This window comes from Lepisma saccharinum, chromosome 4 (genome assembly GCF_977018435.1).
Source record: "Lepisma saccharinum chromosome 4, izLepSacc3.1, whole genome shotgun sequence".
Taxonomy (NCBI): domain Eukaryota; kingdom Metazoa; phylum Arthropoda; class Insecta; order Zygentoma; family Lepismatidae; genus Lepisma; species Lepisma saccharinum.
Window position 1 is genome coordinate 75188902 of NC_139232.1, and position 20574 is coordinate 75209475.

Below are 20574 nucleotides of genomic sequence, written 5' to 3' on the forward strand. Positions count from 1 at the left end.
TCACCTAGAGCTTCTCCAAGAAGAGCCATGATTCTCCAATGTGTTCTGATACTTCCAGGACTATCTAGTGTGACTGTCTAATACATTCATGAATAACAATATTTACTTAATTTCTATTGTACCAAAGCTTATAAAATTAACAGGGATCCATTGAGATTAAGAACGCTGTATCAATGTCGATGTAAATTAAGTTGTTGATTTTGATTTGTTTTTGTTATGTGAGAAGATTGATTTAAAACGTTTTTGTGCCAAAAACTGCAAATGAACTTGTATCGAATGATTGAAGGTGAAATAATATTTAAGAAGTTAAATTGTGCTCTTTTAATTCTTGCAATGTAAGTAATATAACATTATGAAAACCCAGTTGAGTGCTGAGGACTTGCAATTTCAATTCTAAATTGCGTAATAGTCTGCTCATCCTTAGCGTACTGTATGAACCATTATATTCAGTGTAAAGTATTTGTTCTCGTGCTTCCAGGACTTTAAACTATGTGTTAAAGTGTTTACAGGACTTTCCAGCATGAAATCTATATATATAAAAATGGATGTATGTGTGTGTGTGTGTGGGTGTGTATTTGTTTGTTCCGGCATAACTCTCGAATGCCTGGAGCGATTTCAACCAAACTTGGTACGTGTATCACTTGTGACTTGGAAAGAAATACTGTGGGGGTAAGACACCCCTGGCACCCCTAGGGGTAGGGGGAAGGGGTGACATGTAAAAATAATTGAGAATCACAGATATTAAATTCCGCACAAACAGACATCCGTGACTCTATGCAATCTGCACAACAATAGTGTTTCTCGGGTTGTCTAACATTCAGGCTGTGTTGCAAATGAAATCCATAGTTTTCGTGACACTCCCAATGCGGTTCATCACCTATCGGCATGGGGGGTGAGAGGTGGTGAAAAATAAAATGCCACAAATGACCTAGATTAGTGTCAAATCCATAGTTTTCGGAGTCGTTAAGCTAATTGGTGACATTCACGATCATATTTAAAATTAGTTACATTTTACACTATAGTTAGAATTTATTATTTTCCTGTCTAATACAAGATTGGGATAAATAAATACCTGGCCAACGCCAGGTAATCAGCTAGTTATTTAGAAAAAAATTATTTAATCCCCTTAAGTGTGGATAGCATGTATACATGTACAATGTCATGTACATGTCGACATGGTATGTATTATTGTATTTTTGTAATATTGTATAATTGTGTTTGTGTATTATTGTATAATTTACATTTGTCTTAGAACATGAAAGCCATTCTATAAAAGCCAGCCACCGTGGCGGAGTGGTTAGCACATTGCGCTATGACACAAGAGGTTTCTCAGGTTTGAATCCCAGCTTGGGCATGGATGTTTGTGAGTGTCCATTCATCACTTTCATCATGTCATCACTCATCTCCATCTTCGCAAATTAGCCAAAAGTGGCACAAAGAGTGAAGTAAAATAAAGCAAATCAATCAATCAACCATTCTATAAAAATACTGCATAAAAGAAGGCAGGCAGTGTTTTATTTCAATTAATTTTGTTCAATAAAATTGTGCTAAAACAACCTACATTTTTCAGTAGCGACTTCTTCAGAAAATTCCACACTTAAGGCATTAATGTTTTATATCTAAAAGTTTACATTTGTTTCTCTAGCAGATATACATATGTTATCTAGTGTGTAAATAAAATGTAAGATCAATGCCCTGAGATTTGATTATATAACAAAGAAAGACTAAACCTAAAGGAGGTAATTGCACAGGTAAATACCAAAAAAATGTTTGAATTCAGACACTTACATTATTTACCCAAAGTTTCTCCATCTCATCTCTGTATTTAGAGACAAAGGGACCCATGTATGATACAAAAGCAGTTGACAGCAAACAGTCACCTGGCAAATAGGTATAATTCTGATCAAGGATTGTCAGGGTCTCCTCCCATCTATCCTTCTCTCCAGCCAGTCCTGAGACTAAGAGAAAAGCACGTTCCAGCTTCATCTGCAACATTTCAGCCTGGAATAAAAAATTGGGATTATCTATCAATACTGGCCATACCAGGGCAGTCGAAACTTGATGAGACATGTTTCAGAGGACTGAGACAAGAGAAGTTAAAATGTGTGAAGCTTTAAAGACTGGGAACATAAAATCACAGTTCCACTGAATAGTGTGTATTAGTGAAAAATTGCTGCTATTTTTATTCAGCTGGCATTTCTATAAATAATGAGACTTGCTGCTACCTATATATAAAAAAATCATTCTCACATGATTATTACATATGTACACAAACTTTCATATAAATAAGAGAAGGGGTAAGGGGTGACCCCCGAATCACCCTCACTTCCATGTAGTACACCCTGGACTCCATTTGAAGACTATTTGTGTTTGTGATTGTCCCTTCATCCGTCATCCATCTCATCTTATTATGACAATAAAATTAATATATTGTCATATTAAGATTTGAAATGGTTAGGCTAAGTTGTGCAATAGTAATAATAATTTTGGTCATATGATTACTCCAAATTTATTCATATAATGCAATTAAATGTGTCTGAAATTACTATTTAAACTAATTTTATTAAATATGATCTTTAAAAAAAGCCAATTTGTATATCATAACAAATCAGATTGTGCAATATTTTGAATTCATATTTATAACAGTTATTTTTGACTGATAATATAAAAAATAACAATATCTTCCATCATGTGTGTTCTTTCAAACAAGCAAGATAAGAAACATTGAAATTTATAATTAAATTTATTGAAATTGTGTACATTTGCATTGGCATCAAGGTTTATATACGAAGGTCAACTCTTTAAAATAATTTTATGTATAATATGATGTTATTCTTGGTATTTTGTATCAACATTCAAAAAACGGCAATTGTAATCACTAGATAAGTACAGTATATTGTTATATACATTGCAAAAGAGCTGTAACTGAGCAAATATGTACATTTACTTCACAAACATTCAGGCTGTTAAGTACTTAGTGACAAAAATATAAAAAGAACAATTGAAGATGACACATGCTAAAAAATCTTGGATGAACTAGTTTCTCTGATACTAGTGGTCTGTGACATGAAAAAGGAATCTCAGAATGGCATAAGGATAAGCAAGGTACTTTTATTAGGTAGGCCACTCCTGAAGTTCCGAGATTTTTTTCCCATGATCCTGTGCATGCTATGATGTCATGAAGAGGACAGAATCGAACTTACTTTAGTTTTTCTTGTATGTACGCATTGCTTGCATGATAGAATTATTTTCCTGTAGTTTACGGTTATTACAAGCATAAGAAAACAGTTTTCTTATGCTTGTAATAACCGTAAACTACAGGAACTTACTTTGTTAGCGCATATGGAAGCTTGAAATAAATTGGTCGATTTTTTACATATACACAACTTTTCTGGCATGACGGTACAATGAGTACAAATCATCCTGTTTGTGCTATTTCCATGTGCAATAATAATAGAAGAAAATTGCCTGGAATAAAGTAACCATTGCTTCCAAAAAAAAAACAAGTTGCTGCAGCAGGATTGATTCAATTTGTTCCTCCAAACTTCGGACTTACTTCCACACTCATCCTTCTGCATCATCACATGTTCAACTTTCAAAACCATTACACAATCACAACTCAGTTTTTAATTATTGCTTTATTGAATATTGAGAGCAAGATAAGATCTTTTTAGCTTTGAAGTTGAAACATCGCTCGCGATGTTTCCTTCCTTCCTAGTACCCAGGATTTTTTAGGAGGGGGGTGTGGAGCAAATGGTAGATCCGAAATGTTGTTGGATTGACATTTTTAGGGCGAGTAAAGCTATTAAATACCATTTTTGTCGGCAATTTATTATTATAATTTAAATATGATAAATTGCTGACGAATCCCTGAATAATTTGTATTGATTCACATTGAGATTTCAAATGTAAAGAACCGAGGGGCCTCGAATTCTAATCTCGCCCAGGGCCTTGCGATATGTTGCTAAGCCACTGCTTACAACAAATGTAACTATTATAGAATATGATAGGAAGCCGAAATTAGCTGTACGTTGTTTTTCTTTAATTTCTCGTATTAGTATTTACCTTAAAATATTGTTACAAATAAAATCTAAAAAAAAAAAAAAATCCTCAAACTCAGGTGAATAAAAGACCAAATTATAATTCTCAGCTTGCAGTAGAAGTATTATTCGACCGAAAGCAATCTCTGACTGTTGGCTGATAACACTGGGGAACAAAAAAAATATTTTATTTTGCGGCATAAAGTTTAATAACAGTTTCAGCACACAAAACAGCTGTGATTGCCAATTGTATGATTGGTTCAATTGAATTGACTCCAGTTATAAAAATAAACACACCATGGAAAATGTAGGAGGTAAAATTACTCTACGCTTTTCTCGGTAATATCAAAATTTGATAATGGTCTGAAATTCCCATTAAGAAACTTATTTATTTATTTGTACATTTGCTAGGCAACTTATGAAGCATTGCTAGGCAATATATCGGACACTCAACAAAGCTTAAGGAAGAATACCAAAACATAAAAATGGTTTTAGAAAAAAAAAATTAATATGCTGAACATAAGTGGCTCGTGTGTGTGGATTTGAAGATGGTGAATTTTTTACTAGGACAGCAAAGTGGGTACACAAAGTATCCCTGTATCCTATGTTTGTGGGATAGTTGTGCTAGAGAAAAGCATTGGACGATAAAAGTTCGCCCCCCCCCCCAGGGAAAATATTAGTGGGAAAAGCTAATATCATTCATGAACCGCTGATAGATAGGGACAAAATCATCATCCTGCCACTGCATATTAAACTTGGGTTGATAAAACAGTTTGTCAAGGCCTTACATACAAGTGGTGATTGTTTCAAATATATATGCCACACTTTTCCAGGACTAAGTATTGAAAAATTGAAGGCAGGAATCTTGGACGGACCACCACAAATTCGTACACTTATAAATGATGCCAATTTTACAACTTACATGTCTTACATCGAATCTGAGGCCTGGCTGAGATTTGTGTCCATCGTCAAAAACATTTTGGGGAATCACAGAGCAGAAAAGTACCCCGATATAGTTGGAAATATGTTGAAAAATTTTGAGAAATTGGGAGCTAATATGAGTGTGAAGATACATTTTCTTCATAGCCACATTGACAGATTCCCTGAGAACCTTGGTGATTTTAGTGAAGAACGAGGAGAAAGGTTCCATCAGGATATGAGGATAATGGAAGAAAGGTACCAGGGACGGTGGGATCGCCACATGATGGCCGACCACTGTTCGAGCTTACAGAGGGATTGTCCTAAAAAGCAATACAGCAGGAAATCGTATAGAAAACATTTCACATAGTTTGTTACTTCATTGTGTACATATTTTCTTAATTATTATGATCATAGGCCTATATAAATTTATTTTTATAATAATGATTGTAATCACAAAAAAAAAAAATTAAATTGTTGTTGGAAGTTCATTTATATGTATGTCTTATGTTTCCGCCATTTTGGTTTAGTTGCATTTATTTCATAAATTAGAGCCAATTCAGGAAATATATTATTATATCATTATTCAGCAGCATGAAATTACCCTAAATTAGCTCTCAAACACTGTGCCGCAATTTCACTGTTCCCCAGTGTAATTGATTGTTTTAGAGTTTAAAGTCCACTTTATGCACAGTAAGGCTAATCGGGACTGGACCTACAGTTTAAAGTGGGATCCAAACCACTATATGCCTCCACCGGGAATCAAACTTGGAACCCCTTGATTACAAGGCGACGATGCTACCACTACGCCACCTGGGAAGATTTGTTGTTGGCTCGGAACTGTAGTTCTTCATTCATGACAAACATCAGATTTCAAAGTTCATTTAGCCAGATATAGTTCCCGTAATAAGTGAATGGAGTTAAATAAAATAATTACCGAAGAATCAAAACAGAAAACAGTGACACAACACGAATTCAGTGAGCACAAAGATAAAATATGTTTGCAGAAAATGGTTACACGGTTGGTATACGTGTGAGCATGGTGCTCACAAAACATGAACTGTCATCAAAATGACATGTCTGTGCTGAATGAGAAAAATGTCACAACCTATAACTGCTATCATTTGGCTGTATACATTCCAGATGACAAGACCAGAAAGTGATATCATTATCTAGGCCTGAAAAACTTACAACTATATCCCAGAGTGAGAGCCGCAGTCACACGTGTACCAACAGAGGGTTAATCAATCAATCAATCAATAAATAAGAGAAAAAATTCAGTCGAGATTCAAATTCCAGCATGTGTTTATTGCCACACCATGCACGCATGGGCCATGCAACTTTCCCATGCAAATCTATAATACTTTTGTATTAAAACATTTTTAGATTCAGTTACTGTAATATTATAAAGTTTATTACTTTCTTTTAAAAGAGGCAATTCATCATTACACATTTTACAAAAAACACTGGAATTTTGCAAAAACTGACAAAACTATTTGGAGTGTGTAAAAGTTGGTTGGCATAAATTTTGCATCATTTCACAATGAAATCCATGCTTAAAATGGGGCAAATGCATCAGGATGCTATCCCCAGTTAATAAAGTTTTCATAAAGCATCCTCCCAGCAAGGATAATTCACATAAACATCTGTCATATATTCTGAAACTCGACCATGAATCCCCCCAGCTAGGGATTTCCACTTCTAATACTGAATGAAATTTTGTAGAAGATGGACTTCCACCCATCAGAACTCCTAAAATGTCTAATGTTACATTTAGTGTTCCCATCACAAACAAAATGTGCATGTCCCTAACAATTAGAGCACAACACAATATAAAGAGAGTAAGGACCAAGAAAATCATTACCAAACAAATGTGGTTAAAGTTTGTAATCATATAAGACATGCTGGTGGTTTTTATTACCATGGCATTATTTGTCTGGTTGCACTTAACAAGCAGTACATCACTCAAAACAATGTATTAGAAATCACTAATAGAACTTTAACCATGCTACTCAGAAGTTGTATCAATTATTCCTTGAAATGAGAGTCTCATGTTAAAAAAGAAGAGCATGAAATACATGGGTAGATAATAAAAGCGAAGCAAGCTATTAACTTAGAATAGCATCATAGTGAAAGGCATTGTACACTATCAAAACTGAAAGAATTAGCAGGTATATCTCAACTGTTCTTGCACATTGCAAAAGAAAATTAAAATTCCTATATTTACCTTCAGTCTAAGTTCTTCCTTCTGGGCTAGTTTTTCTTCAAATTCTTTCTTCAGCTTCTCTAACATTTGACTCAGTTCATCTAATTTTGCCTGGGCTTCTGCTAAGATTCTCTGCTTCTCAGCCAGCACCATCTCAGCATTTCTCAGTCTCTCTTTCTTTGGTGCAACTATTCTGTTTAAATTAAATTAAAACAGAAAATTAATAAACAATAATTTAAAAATAAATACGGAGAAACTAGTACTCACTTTTATCTGCGAGGCTGTTTTTTCTTTTTCGATTAATTTCAGTGGCCACTGCCACCAAAGTTATCCAAAGTGCGGAGTTTGTCTCAATAAACTCAATCCTTCCACCAAAAAAAAAAGTCACACATGTTGAGGCCAGGGAATCGAGGAGGCCAGGGCACATATCCGAACCTGGAAATCACGTGACCAGGAAACAAGTTCCGCAGCAGGTTCATAGAAACCCTGGCAGTTTGGGCGGTAGCCCCATCCTGCTGAAACCATATGCCTTCTTGCAAGTTCAGCCTCTGCAGTTGTGGCAGTAAAAAGTTGGTGATCATATCCGTGTACCGGTTTGCGTTGATTGTGACCACTACCACACCCTTCTCAAAAAAGCAGGGACCGATATCACGCTGTCACAAAATCGCACACCACACTGTCATGCGAGGTGAATGAAGAGATCTCTGATGGAGCTGGCTTGGATTTTCCGCTGCCCAGTACCTGTAGTTTTGCTGATTCACAAACCCATTAAGGTGAAAATGGGCCTCATCACTCATGAACATCAGCGCATCGGGTTCATCATTCAGAAGAACTTGCATTTATGCTGAGAAATATTCCCGCTGGCCGTAATCGGTTTCTCGCAACTCTTGCACACACACAAGCTTATATGGATTAAACTTAAGTTCGGTTTTGAATATTTTTCTTACCGACTCATGTCCCATACATAATGCAACTGTGTTGCATCGATCCGAACGTCCAGGACTGGTGGTCACTGCCGCTCTCACTCTCGCAACATTTTCTTCTGTTCGCACCATTCGTGGAGCGCCTGGTGATTGTTTCTTCATTATGTTACCCGTGGTTCGCAGTTTCATAATGGTTGGTCGGCTAGAGACAACTCCTTGCCGGCCGACATTGAAATGAAGAAGAAATGCTCGTTGAGCCACTACCACTGAGTCACCGTTTCTAACATGTGCGTCGTATGTGAACATGCGGTGTTCGACCGATTACTGTTCCATTGCTACTGAATACCAAGGTTAGCAGGGGCGGCGCGTGCCTTTTCAGTCCGGCAGGGCACATTTTTCTTTTGGGTGGGGAGGGGGCAGTTAGCCTCTATATTCCTCTTTAAGGTTTTTGAGGGTAGTTCCTTGATATGGAGTAAGTAAATTGTTCAAACAATTTGGAATAAAATTAACATTCTGATCAAGATATCTCTCCAAAGAGCATTAAATACTCACTACGTAGGAATACGAAAAATCAGCAACATATGGAACAAAAATACATGAATAAAAAAAAACCTCGAATACTGACGTCGCTTGCAGTAACTAAACTTTGGGTAGATACTGGAATGATTAGGAAAATGTTACACTGCAGTTTCTCTTCCATTGTCAATGAATTGAAAGGCGTAGATATTAAAGTTTCTACATGATTCAATGTCATATTCACCAAGTATCCACTAATATCAATGACTAAGTAGGAAGATGATGCAGCGTTAAGTTCAGTTACAACACTTTACATTGGCCATGTACCCCCAAAAAGTTCGTTTATACTTACGAAGATATTCTGCATGTCAAGTTGCTGGAACACAGACACAATTACACAAATAAATAAACACGTACAGTGGGATCCATGAGTATTACCCTGCAAATTGTCCATCACCATGTTCGCGCACTTTATTTGACCTAATAAGAACTTCAAGAATTGAAAGAAAACTCAAAACAAGCTGCTGACAACTTCTGCACCACCATACATAAAATCCATCGCTTAAAAACACATAGGATGTAAGAGAAATATTAATGAAAATAGTCATGGACAATTTGCACGGTAATACTCATGGATCCCACTGTACAGTAACTATAAAATCGCGAAAAACTAATTATTTCATAAGCGACCAATACGCACAGACGGAACGCAACGCAAACTCACACACTAACTCAAATCCAAATTCATATTACAATGGGAAGAAAGGAGGATCTTTTTGAAAATACGAGGGACTAGTTTGTGCAATAAAAAGTGTTGTCAACTTTTCAGGTCGCCGGAACAAGCGCGAAGAAAAGCATTCGAGGGATTTTTTTCTATCTTATTGCTGCAGGCTGGAAGAACGAATGAACTGCCTACCAAGCGTTGGAAACACTGAACGGTGAATGAGGCAAACATGAATGGGCAGGGCACCTCGTTTACTGCCCAGAGACGGCTACGAATTTTGCGCTTTTCCATTGTGAGGGGACCGTCCCTTGCCTAAGCTGTAAATGTTTGGATCAGTCAGTGACGTCACGTCTCCAGGGCAGAGCCGAAATTGGACTCTCTCCAACAGGACGGAGAAATATATTAACCTCGCACAGGGTGCATGCCCTGTAAGTCTGGTTGCAGCAACGTAGGGGTTGAGGGAAAAAAAACAAAAAAAAATATTTACGCGTATATACCGATCGTCTCTTCAGATGAACTTTTTATGTTAAAATTGTTGTGGGGCAGTGCCCTAGTTGCCCTTTATGTAGCATCGCCACTGAAGGTTAGACTGAAATGGCGATCCCTGGAAAGGTGAATGACCGCACATCCTCCCCTCCACCACTCCCTTTCAGCGAGTGCCAACCAATCAGAAATGACAATGCTCCTAGTAGTCACCAGTTATATTACTGATCTGATATTAAATGGAACACATTCAGTAAAAACACTGAACGGTTCATTCACCTTCTTAAGTTATGTAGGTGGGTTTGCATAAATAAACTGCAAATTTACAAACTCACTTTACAAAAAAAAGATTACATAATTTATAGGTTAATTATCTCTTATCAGTATCTGCCAATATAGGCATATCGATGTATGCATAATATTCCCACGGCCATGTGGTCTAAGGTGTCATGCTTTGGGCTCTGGCTATGGGATGCATGCAGGTTCGAGTCTCCTGGGGGAAATTAAGAACTTTTCTCCTAAGACTTCAACCTGTGTATGGGACCAGTGGCCACCCACCATCGTGAGGAAATTGGAGAGCTACAAATGAGTAGTGTAACCCACTCATGGAAACCTATCACGACTGGAGGTCCATCATACTGACCACAAGTCACCCGAAACTGCTTGAATGATCGTCCACCTAGGGTGAGCGAGTAAGTAGGATTAGGTAGGAGTGAGGACGGCAGTTGGTAGGTAGGCCTGGGCCCTTAATGGGCTGTTACGCCACAGGTTATTATTAATATTATTTACACACAAACACACACACATCTATAAACAGTCTGTAATTAGGTGCAAAATTCTGCCATTTTGTTACTTTCATGGATATAAACATAGAATTCATATGTCCTAATGTTGTAAATAACCTAAAAACAAAGTTTCTGTTTCAAAACAAAACTCATTGAAAGTCACTTGTTTACAAACATTACTTACGGAGATGAATGAACTGAACCATTCATGTTCTTTAAAATGACACTTGCAATTTTATATCGGATCAGTACAATACCAGTTTGTTGAAATATAGTAATGTAGTGACCTCACTTTACACTATAAGCCCCGCGACAGGTTAAGTTTGCAGCAGGTTTTATGTATGAATCCACTCTAGAGCGGCACTCAGCATCCCCGTGCCAGTCTCACCTTAACCGCTGAGCTGTTCATATCACAGACAGTGAGAAAATCCGCAGTATTGCAGCTGAACTATTTTCTGCGCGCACGTTTGGGTGTATATATGCGAAAAGTTGCTGCAAGGTTAACCTGTCGGGGCTTAGAAATATAATTTCAGTACACACATCAGCAAATTAACCAGTAAACTGATAAATCAATGTGACTATATCAGCCAGTACAAAAGAACAATCACATAATTTGCAGTGGCATAGCATGGACATTTCGGGTGGGAACGCCAAATCCGAAGGAAGGGTCGGCCCTTTCTTGCTTAATAACTTACTTATGGTATTAGTCGCCACAGGTATTGTTTATTTGCCTGAAGTCAGCTGGGTTTTCAATAAAACATCATCCATGCATGTTTTAGCTAGACAATTAGATGCCTCACTATGCCACAAATGTTTTGAACTCTGGTGTTTTATACCTTTCTGCATGACGCAAGTCATTAGAAAACCTACCTGAATCACAAGCGCCTTTGAACAACAGCCTTTGACAGTCTGTAGACGTCATTGTTGTGGTTGATCCAACTACTCATTGATTTGGTTTATTTTACTTCGCTTTTCTACCACTTTTGGTTAATTGCGAATATGAATATGAGTGATGATATTGATTAAGGGAAAATCCCACGTGCTCACGCTGGGATTTGAACCAGGGACCTCTGTCGTCTTGACGCACTGTGCAAAGCAGAGTGGATGATCCAAATATCGTACACTCTAAAGACGTAACAGCGCCGATTAGTAATTCAGACCACTGTTTATTACATCTTGAGAATGCTGATAAACATTTTAAAATAATTTTCTCCAGAGACCATTCGATTTTAAGAGTTTTCAAATGAATGCTAAACATTTCCATTGACACAATATTAAGCAGTTAGAAAATAACGAAAAAATACAATAAAAAAAATTAATAGTTTTGCGGGTTAAGTGGTAGAGCAGCAACACGCTGAATTTCTACCACGAGGACTTCACCAACTTACTTCACAAAAACTGTGTTGATCTTTTAGTTTCTAATGCACATCGCTGTTCGTGCGATAAATCATACAATGCAGTGACCATTAAGAAGCAGTATATTTGAGATTGGTAAAGTTACGTCAGTCAATATTGCGTATTGTAGCATCACATAGCACGAGTTGCATGAGAGCGAAGAACCGGGTAGGAATGCTACCGCTGTCATGCTTCAGAAGGCAGGAAGGGTCACATGAACCAATCACGGTAGACCTCTCGTACGCCAGCGTAAGAGAGCCCATTTACGTGCGTGCTGTAGAAATGGAAGCTTTCCCTCCATAAAGGCAGCAAGGAATATAGGAGTCCTGTATGCCGAACCTGCTCGGCGTCCGGCCAGGAAAGGCATTGAAAAGAGATGCTAGAACGAGTGTTGAGAGTGGAGCGTTGCAAGCGGATCGCGAAAAATAGCTATTATAATGCCATGAAGGTCAAACATATTTGAAATTAGTCACGTTTTACTTTATAATCACAGCATTTTAGCATTTTTGAAATTTTAAATCTGGGAACGCCGGGCGTACGGGCGTACTATAACGCTACGCCACTGATAATTTGTACCACCACTGATAAACATAAAATGGCACACTGACATGAAACTGCATTCAATAATGTTTAATACTTACTTATATATCTTTCCATATTTTTCAATAGCACGAACCCACATGCACAGAGATTTTGCTGCCTGTGACACAATCCCTACTTTGTCTGGTTGGAATTCCTCGTTCTCTGTGAAAGTCCCTATTTTCTTCAATACTTTATCAGGAATGTTATCCTTATCAAATTCTTTAAGCTATGGAAACAGAGAATTTTAATAGTAAGAGAATTTTAACTTCCAATTTTTAATAGGTTACATCACATCACACAATAAATTTTCATTATGATGAATATTTACTTATGTTCCATATTTTTGTTTTAGTTTTCTTTTAAGTTCACTTTACACCCAGATAGACTAATTGGGACTGGGCCTACAGTTTAACATGGGATACGAACCACTATTGGCCTCCATCAGGTATTGAACATGGGACCCTTTGATTACAAGGCAACAACGTTACCACTGTAGCATCAGGGAGGGCTTATTCTTTAATTTTTTGTTGAAGTTAAGGTATATACCTTTTCTTCCATTCAACCATAACTAGAGTATGTTTCAGTTAAAACATTCAAATAGAGAGATACAAAAGTTACACAAAATTAAAATTACGGACCTTCTGATGACTGATGTACTTTTAAGGTTGCTTAGGAAAGCAACAGCACAAATATATTCCATAGAGAAGTGTATGTTGAGGAATTATTTGAGAAAAAAATTCTAACATGTACTCTAAGTAGTCGTTTTCATCCTGAAGAATTTTAATAATAATAAATACACATCAGCACGTGTTAACTATGCTCAAAACAATAGAGAAATAAATACTCACTCTATTAAGAAAGTTAGGATCTGCTAGTTCCTTCTTAGCTTCTTGCCATGTAGGTTCTCTCTTAAGCAGAACCATGACAGCACTCATCACCAATTCAACTCGCTCTGGAGGCCGGCCGTAAGACCTTACTTCAGATAGATCTTTCTTATTAAGAGCATCCAGTGCCTGAAAAATGGGAAAACAATGCGAATAGTGACTGATTGATTTGGTTTATTTTACTTCACTTTTCTGCCATTTTTGGCTAATTGCAAAGATGAAGACGAGTGATGATATGATGAAATCGATGAATGGACACTCACAAAGAACACCCATGCCCAGGCCAGGATTTGAACATAGGACCCTTGGCATTGTAGCATGCTAGTCTAACCACGCTACCACTGAGGTTGCCACTGCAAATAGTATAATATATTATTTGACATCTATGGACACACAGTGTATATTCATAAAACCAACAAAATTGTAGTGTTTACAAACTCCTCCCCTAATTTTGGACTATGATACTTGTGATGCAGGGTAATACAGGTGCATATATGCTGATGAATAATCAGAATTGCACAAATAAGGAATTCATATGCTCCTGATCAAAAGGAAAAAAAATCAATGTTCTCTGCATCTAAGATGTTACAGCAGTAGTACATATTGATCCACAAGTTTCATATTTGTACTAGAAGTTCACTTTCTAATAGAAGAGGGTAGATAAGGAACCAAGTAATCTATAAAATGTATCTACAGAATAGCCATAAAGTCTGGAACCAACGGCTGTATTGTTTTCTGATTCAAGTGAGCGATGGCTCTGATGAAAGACAACTGAATGAAGATAATTCTTCTTTGTGGACAAGAGGAGTGGATGCAGAGGAAAATAATGGTGGAGTTGAACAAGAGACATCTCGAGAGATCAACAGGATCATTTCATGGCAAGCAGGATTGAAACATTTGAGGAATTTTCTTGAGATGGTGGTGGACATGTGGAGCAAGTTTTGCATTAAAGAAATGTACTGTTCAGCACTTCTCCCACTGGTTCCAGATTTATGGTCACCCTTTATAATTCAAATGCAGGTTTAGATGAAACATGATCCTTGCACAAGACTAGAAACAGAGCAAGTTCTAATTTTCAACACATGAAGCACAAGATATGTTTTCCTGTCTTAAGGACTACATTCTACCATATATAGCATTTTGCAGTTCAGCCTTATTATGACATCATCCCATGTTTGTTTGACACAAAAATCATTCTGATTTATGATATTCAGATGTGTCAACTAATCCCCTACCCAGTCTCATTGCAACACTGGCTCTGTGATCCCATCTCTCATTTTCCTCCCAGCGTATATGCATTCAAGACTCATTTCCCCAGTGGTCATTAGCTTCTAATGGTAAAAAATGGCAAAAGAGACATATTGGAACATACAAATATAAAAAAATTAAAAACTTTCGAGTATAGTTTACACACCCTGTGCCAGCATGCTTATGAATAAATAATATGTGATTTTTACCCAACTACTTTTACTGATATTTCTATTGCACATGTATTCAGTTTTAACATGTTTCAACTGTTTTGATCTTCATCATGTAAGATAACCAGGATGCTAAGAAGAAGAATCAACACCAACTTGACCAAAGTACATCATCAAATTTAGAATCCTTGTCACCTTACCTGTGGGAAACTATTTGAAACAGTTGAAATACTGTGTTAAAACCAAATATATCCCACAAATATCAATAAAAAGAAAACCCATTCCAAAGAGAATATATATCAGGACCAGTAATATCTTGTTGTATAGAATTTACTCTCTATCTAATTACGTACCCTCACAGCCTCCTCCAAAGCAGGCATAGCTTCCTGAAGATCTGCCATGGCAATATCTGCCAGTTTCTTGCATGCTACTTCTTCTTCCCGTATCTTTATGCTTTTTAATGCAACTTCCTGCTGTTGTTCATCTGCCTCTTTTGTCTGTTGCTGAATCACTACAATATAATCTTCACACTGCTGGGTAAATTCAGCCACTGAAATTACATTAGTTGTAAGAGATACAGGCTCCTGACAAGCAGTGAATTTAAACAAAAAGATATGGAGCAGAAAATAATTAGAAGAATGGTATTTACACTGTACTGCATACATATGTGGTGTGTGTGTGTGTGTGTCTACTGTTCATACTTAGTTTTTTTTTGACAACACTGAGAGATGCAAGTGACTTTGCAGGAGCTAAAGAGCTGATAACCTTATTGTTATTTATATAACCCATGGTGCAACAGCCTATGAGGGCCAGAGCCTATCTACCAACTGTTGACTTCACTCCCACCTGCCGAGCTGGGAGATCATATGGTCAGCACAAACAAACCCCAGTCATTGTTGTAGATTTCCATGACCGGGTTACACTACTTACTCGTAGTTCCAAATTTCCTCACGTTAATGGGTGGTCACCAGTTTCATAAATAGGCCGAAATCTCAGGAGCAAAGTTGTTACGCTTCCCTCAGGAGACTCAAACCTGCATGCATTCTGTAGCCAGAGCCCAAAGCATGGTGCCTTCGACCGCACAGCCATAGTGAGGGAGGGAACTTATTGTTATTTAGTAGAGATAATTCTGCTCTGTTTTTCACTCAATAGGGTTCACAGTAATTGCTAATACTTAACTAATCGTATGTTATCAGCAGTAGAAAAGACAGGCAACTAGTAAGAAGACACACCACATGGTGTTACCTTTTATTTACTTCAAATGGGGCCAAACTCCATGGCAGGGTGGTTAGCACAACATGCTACGACACCAGGGATCCCAGGTTCGATTCCCAGCCTGGGCATGGATGTTCTTTGTGAGTATCACTTCAATCAATTTCATCATATCATCACTCATCCTCATGTCCGCGATTAGCTAAAAGTGACGGAAAAAAATGCTAGTACAAAAATTTAAAATAAAAAAAAAAATACTTCAAATGAAATTAATTATTCTAAGAACTGTATACCATATCATGCCGAAGTCATGACTGGAACCATACCCCGATAATCTAATCACCTCATAAAAAGGGCCCGAGTATGAAAGAAGCTGGAAAGAGCTTCTTTCAAGCAAATGACATACGAATTCTTCCGGAATCGCAGGAAAGATAATGCAAACACAGCTTTATGCTGAAAACGCCGGTAGCAAGAGACACAGTCTCCCAAGGGCCAAAAGTTTGAATTTCATATAAATAGCTTGGGAGAATATTTCTCAGCCCCAGTCGTTATCTAAAAATCTATCGCATGCACAGTTGTACCTCGGAATTATACAAACAGTTGTACTAAGAAAGTTATGGCGTAAATAGTTGTTGCCTCTGACTTAAAGTCGGATTACCAAACGTTACAAAAGGAGTTACAGCGAGGAGTAGTGCGCTATCAAAAGGAGTTTTATTTCAGGAGAGTTTCATCAATGGATCGGCGAGTAGATCTTCACTTCGAGTTCTACAGGTAAGGAACATTCCTATATCCTTGTCTTTCATTCTCTCACACCCCTGCCAGACCAGTCAATTGAAGTGTCGTGAGTGTTGTTCTCATTTCACGGGGCCAGCCCCCTTTGCACGTCGTGAGAGGTTTTTTATCATTTATTGGGGGTGTCAACCCCATACCCTTTGTGTTCCTCTCATTTAGCAAGCGTGTCACCACAGGCTTTCGTAGCCTGTCAACGATCCCCCTCTTAGACTTTATACGATACTGATGCAAGTTCTTTTTAAGAAGGAAGGAACTGAACTCTTTATATTCTTTAGAAACTTTCTAATCTTCTGCTTGTCACTGCAATTAACTTAGAAATAGGCAACACAAAATATCAAAATGGAAATTCACATAGGAATATTTCCAAACACATTTAGAGCTAAATTGAATGGGCTTATTACACATGTGCATGTATTGCTACTATGGATGTGTTTATGAAGAAAACCCTTTTGAATTGTCAACCAAGTGAGATCTGTGAGAGATGTGAAGCTTTCAGGAACTACACCACTCTCCTCTTCAGATTTAGGTCTCAAAAACTCAAAATAATTTTCAGAATTCAGGTGGCTAGCAAATGTTCACTCTAGAAAATGTTTCACGATGTGTTATGGATGAAACGGTTGACAAGTTTGCACGGCACAAGTAGCTATGACTGTCGAGATCCTATTGGAAGCATTTCCAATATAACAGAAGGAAAGATGTATTAATATTCACATGATGATTTCATGAAGATGGCCAGAGGAAGACTTCTACAAATCTGGAAAATAGCACTATACTTGCCTTTCACCTGTGCTTCTGCCAGTTCTAGAGACATCACTTCCACCTTTTGCCTAGTGTCATCTAGTTTCCACAAACCATTTCTTAGCTTGCTTGCTGCTTGCCCTATTATTCTTCTTTTATCATACAACAGGCTGCAATGGCAATATAGGTAATAATAGTTGAAAAAATAGTTTACAATAATTATAATTACCTCGTAAATTACATTATTTAAAATTATACACACACACACAAAAGTTTATATCCACTTCAAACTAGTTCTCATCTGCTGTCACACATGCCTGCATTGACACTGTCAATGTTGGCAAAGGAGCTGGAAGTCATCTGCTCTTTAGTACACTTGATTTATGGAAACAAGAAAAAGTCATATGGAAGAAGATCTGGTGGGTAAGTTGGGTGTACAAGCACAAGAATACAGTCGTAAAACAACACTCTTGAGTATAGTTTACCACCATGAGTAACACTGAATCATGGTGACTAGACATTCTTAAAGGTACGGGATCGAGGCATGGGATGCGTTACTTCCCAGTACGTAGCTTAGGCTTCCATAGAACATGCAAAAGGATCTACAACTAATATAATTTCATTAACACTGAAATGAAAGGTGGCACACACAATTAGATTTTAATACCTTTACGACTGAACTGGCAGGGTCATTTTTAATGAAAGGATTTACCTGTCTCATCTAGTGGACTTCGTCTGGTAGGTGCCCCTTGATCTCTCACACACATGGAAAGTCTATTCACCAGGTTGTTGATAACTTGACACTAAATGACATCTCCCTGTTCCCAAAGCGTTAAGAGACTAAAACTCAATGTTCCTCCTGACTTTAAACGACAGGCTCACTCCCAACTCTTCCTCTCTCAATAACCCCCAAAATAACAACTGATCCACTCTCGATCTCTCTGAAACAACAAATGACTCCCTCTCTACATACAAACACTCTTAACCTCTCTCTCCTGCTCCAAGCATAGTTCATTCCCCTCAATTAACTCTCCTCCCTTCTCCTCTTCCATTCAAAGCTTCCAACAATGTACAATACCTCTATCTTAGTTGGCACATTCCTAACTTTTCTGCTAGCTGTAGAATGACTAAACTACACAAGAATGTTAAGGATGATACGCAGTCACATACAAAACCATGTGGGCTGGTGCTTGTGGTGCAAGAACCATCCATTCCTCCACAACTCTGATTGTTTTCCCCCACTTTTTCTTGCAAAATGGTCAAGATTGTAATGTAATATTGCTGATTTATTGGAGCATGGTTTATCCATGTTATAATGTTTGGTTATATTAAGAATTTTTGCAATATTGTCATCAGAAATTGAGGTGTAGGACCAGCCTTAATAGTCATCTTCCAAACTTTTCCTCCACCCATCCCCCCTCCGAAAATGGTCATTACTATTCAAACACAAGCATTGTGGACATACAAGCCTCCTCATAAGCATTAGCCCACATATAGAATATTTGTATTCCTGACTTAAGTTTCACCAAGAACTTGATGTTGATTTGATGTATTAACTTAACAAATCAGTTTCATTCAGGCAAAGGGCTGTAACACATCTTGACATAAAGGGACCTCACTGCCATTGGAATGAAGTAAACAAGTTGAAACTTTCACCAGGGGTCACTAATAAACCATGCTGCAAAACATCGCAAAGAAAGTGTTATAATAACAAATTTCTTCAGAGCTATGACTTCAGTATAATTTATTTTGTGTCAATTTTCGAGTGTATGTGTGTGTGTGATATATGCATGTTTGAATGTATGGATACACCAGTGTTTGGAAGTAATTAGTTACTTATAATGCAGTTACAAGTAACAGTTACTTTTTTTAGGAATTCTAACTCCAACCAGATACTTTTAAAAGTAAGTAACTGTAACAGAGCTACTTTTTGCAATAGAAGTAAATGTTATCAACCTTTACTTTATGACAGTTAAACTGTAAAATTGAAAAAGTGTAATGAAAAGACCTAAATTTGGTAACTCTGTTTCCAACTGTGTCTTCTCTGGTTGCTAAGGTAAAATAATTTTCTGTGGCTATATTTCGTTGCATGCTAAATTAAGAACATGCACACTTTATTGCAATTTGTCATTTCTAATTGCATAAGGATTTGAGTGTTTCAACAGATTGCTGCATTCATTTGGAATGTGGTAGTTGAACTACAAAGGAGTCATTGTGCAGAGGGTGATCTTGCTGAACTTGGAATGGAACAGGAAGAGACAGGTGTAAGTGGAATCAATATCTTGTATATTGATGCAAAGTACTGTGGCAAGCATATGAACGATTTTTTAAGTAAAAGGTACAGAAGGAAATAATAAATATTTTTGTTTAATAAGAAAAGTGGTCAAGGTATGTGCATATATAGAGTAAAATAAAATGAATGTTCATTCAAAGATGACTCCTTGTTCCATCATATTTTTTGTAGTAACATAAATATACAAAGAATCATACTGTGCACCAGATACATAAATACAAGGGTCGTTCAAGGTTGACCGGGACTTTTATTTCTGCAGAGGAAATAGGTAGCAGAAGAAACACCAAACTATGTCAGTTTTTCAAAGTATTCTCCGTGCGCGCCGAGGCACCGTTGCCATCGTTCTGGCAGCTCCCGAATTCCTTTGGCATAGAAAGAACTTGGTTGTTGTCGTAGCCACTGGAGGACATCGCTCCGCAGTGCTTCGTCTGTCGTGAATTTCTTCCCTCCCAGATGGTCTTTAAGGGGTGCAAACAAATGATAATCACTGGGAGCTAAATCCGGACTGTAGGGGGGGGGGGGTGGGGCAGAACTTCCCAGCGCATGTCGGCCAGAGTTGTTGTTGTCACATTGGCCGTGTGAGGGCGGGCATTGTCATGGAGAAGAATGACATTTCCAGACAACATCCCAGGTCTTTTCTTGCGAATGGACTTTCGTACAGCACC

The 20574-nt window shown here is 37.6% G+C and overlaps 1 protein-coding gene across 1 annotated transcript in view; it reads right to left on the reverse strand.

Moving 5' to 3' along the window:
• kl-2 (dynein heavy chain 2, axonemal kl-2) overlaps positions 1-20574 on the reverse strand; it is a 373042-nt gene that overhangs the window by 94992 nt on the left and 257476 nt on the right. Inside the window, exons 63-68 of the mRNA XM_083120771.1 lie at positions 17656-17786; positions 15228-15424; positions 13421-13585; positions 12632-12798; positions 7186-7357; positions 1789-2001 (exon numbers count right to left, since the gene is read on the reverse strand). Of these exons, the coding sequence (XP_082976897.1) occupies positions 1789-2001; positions 7186-7357; positions 12632-12798; positions 13421-13585; positions 15228-15424; positions 17656-17786 (1045 nt within the window). The remainder of the gene's footprint in view (positions 1-1788; positions 2002-7185; positions 7358-12631; positions 12799-13420; positions 13586-15227; positions 15425-17655; positions 17787-20574) is intronic.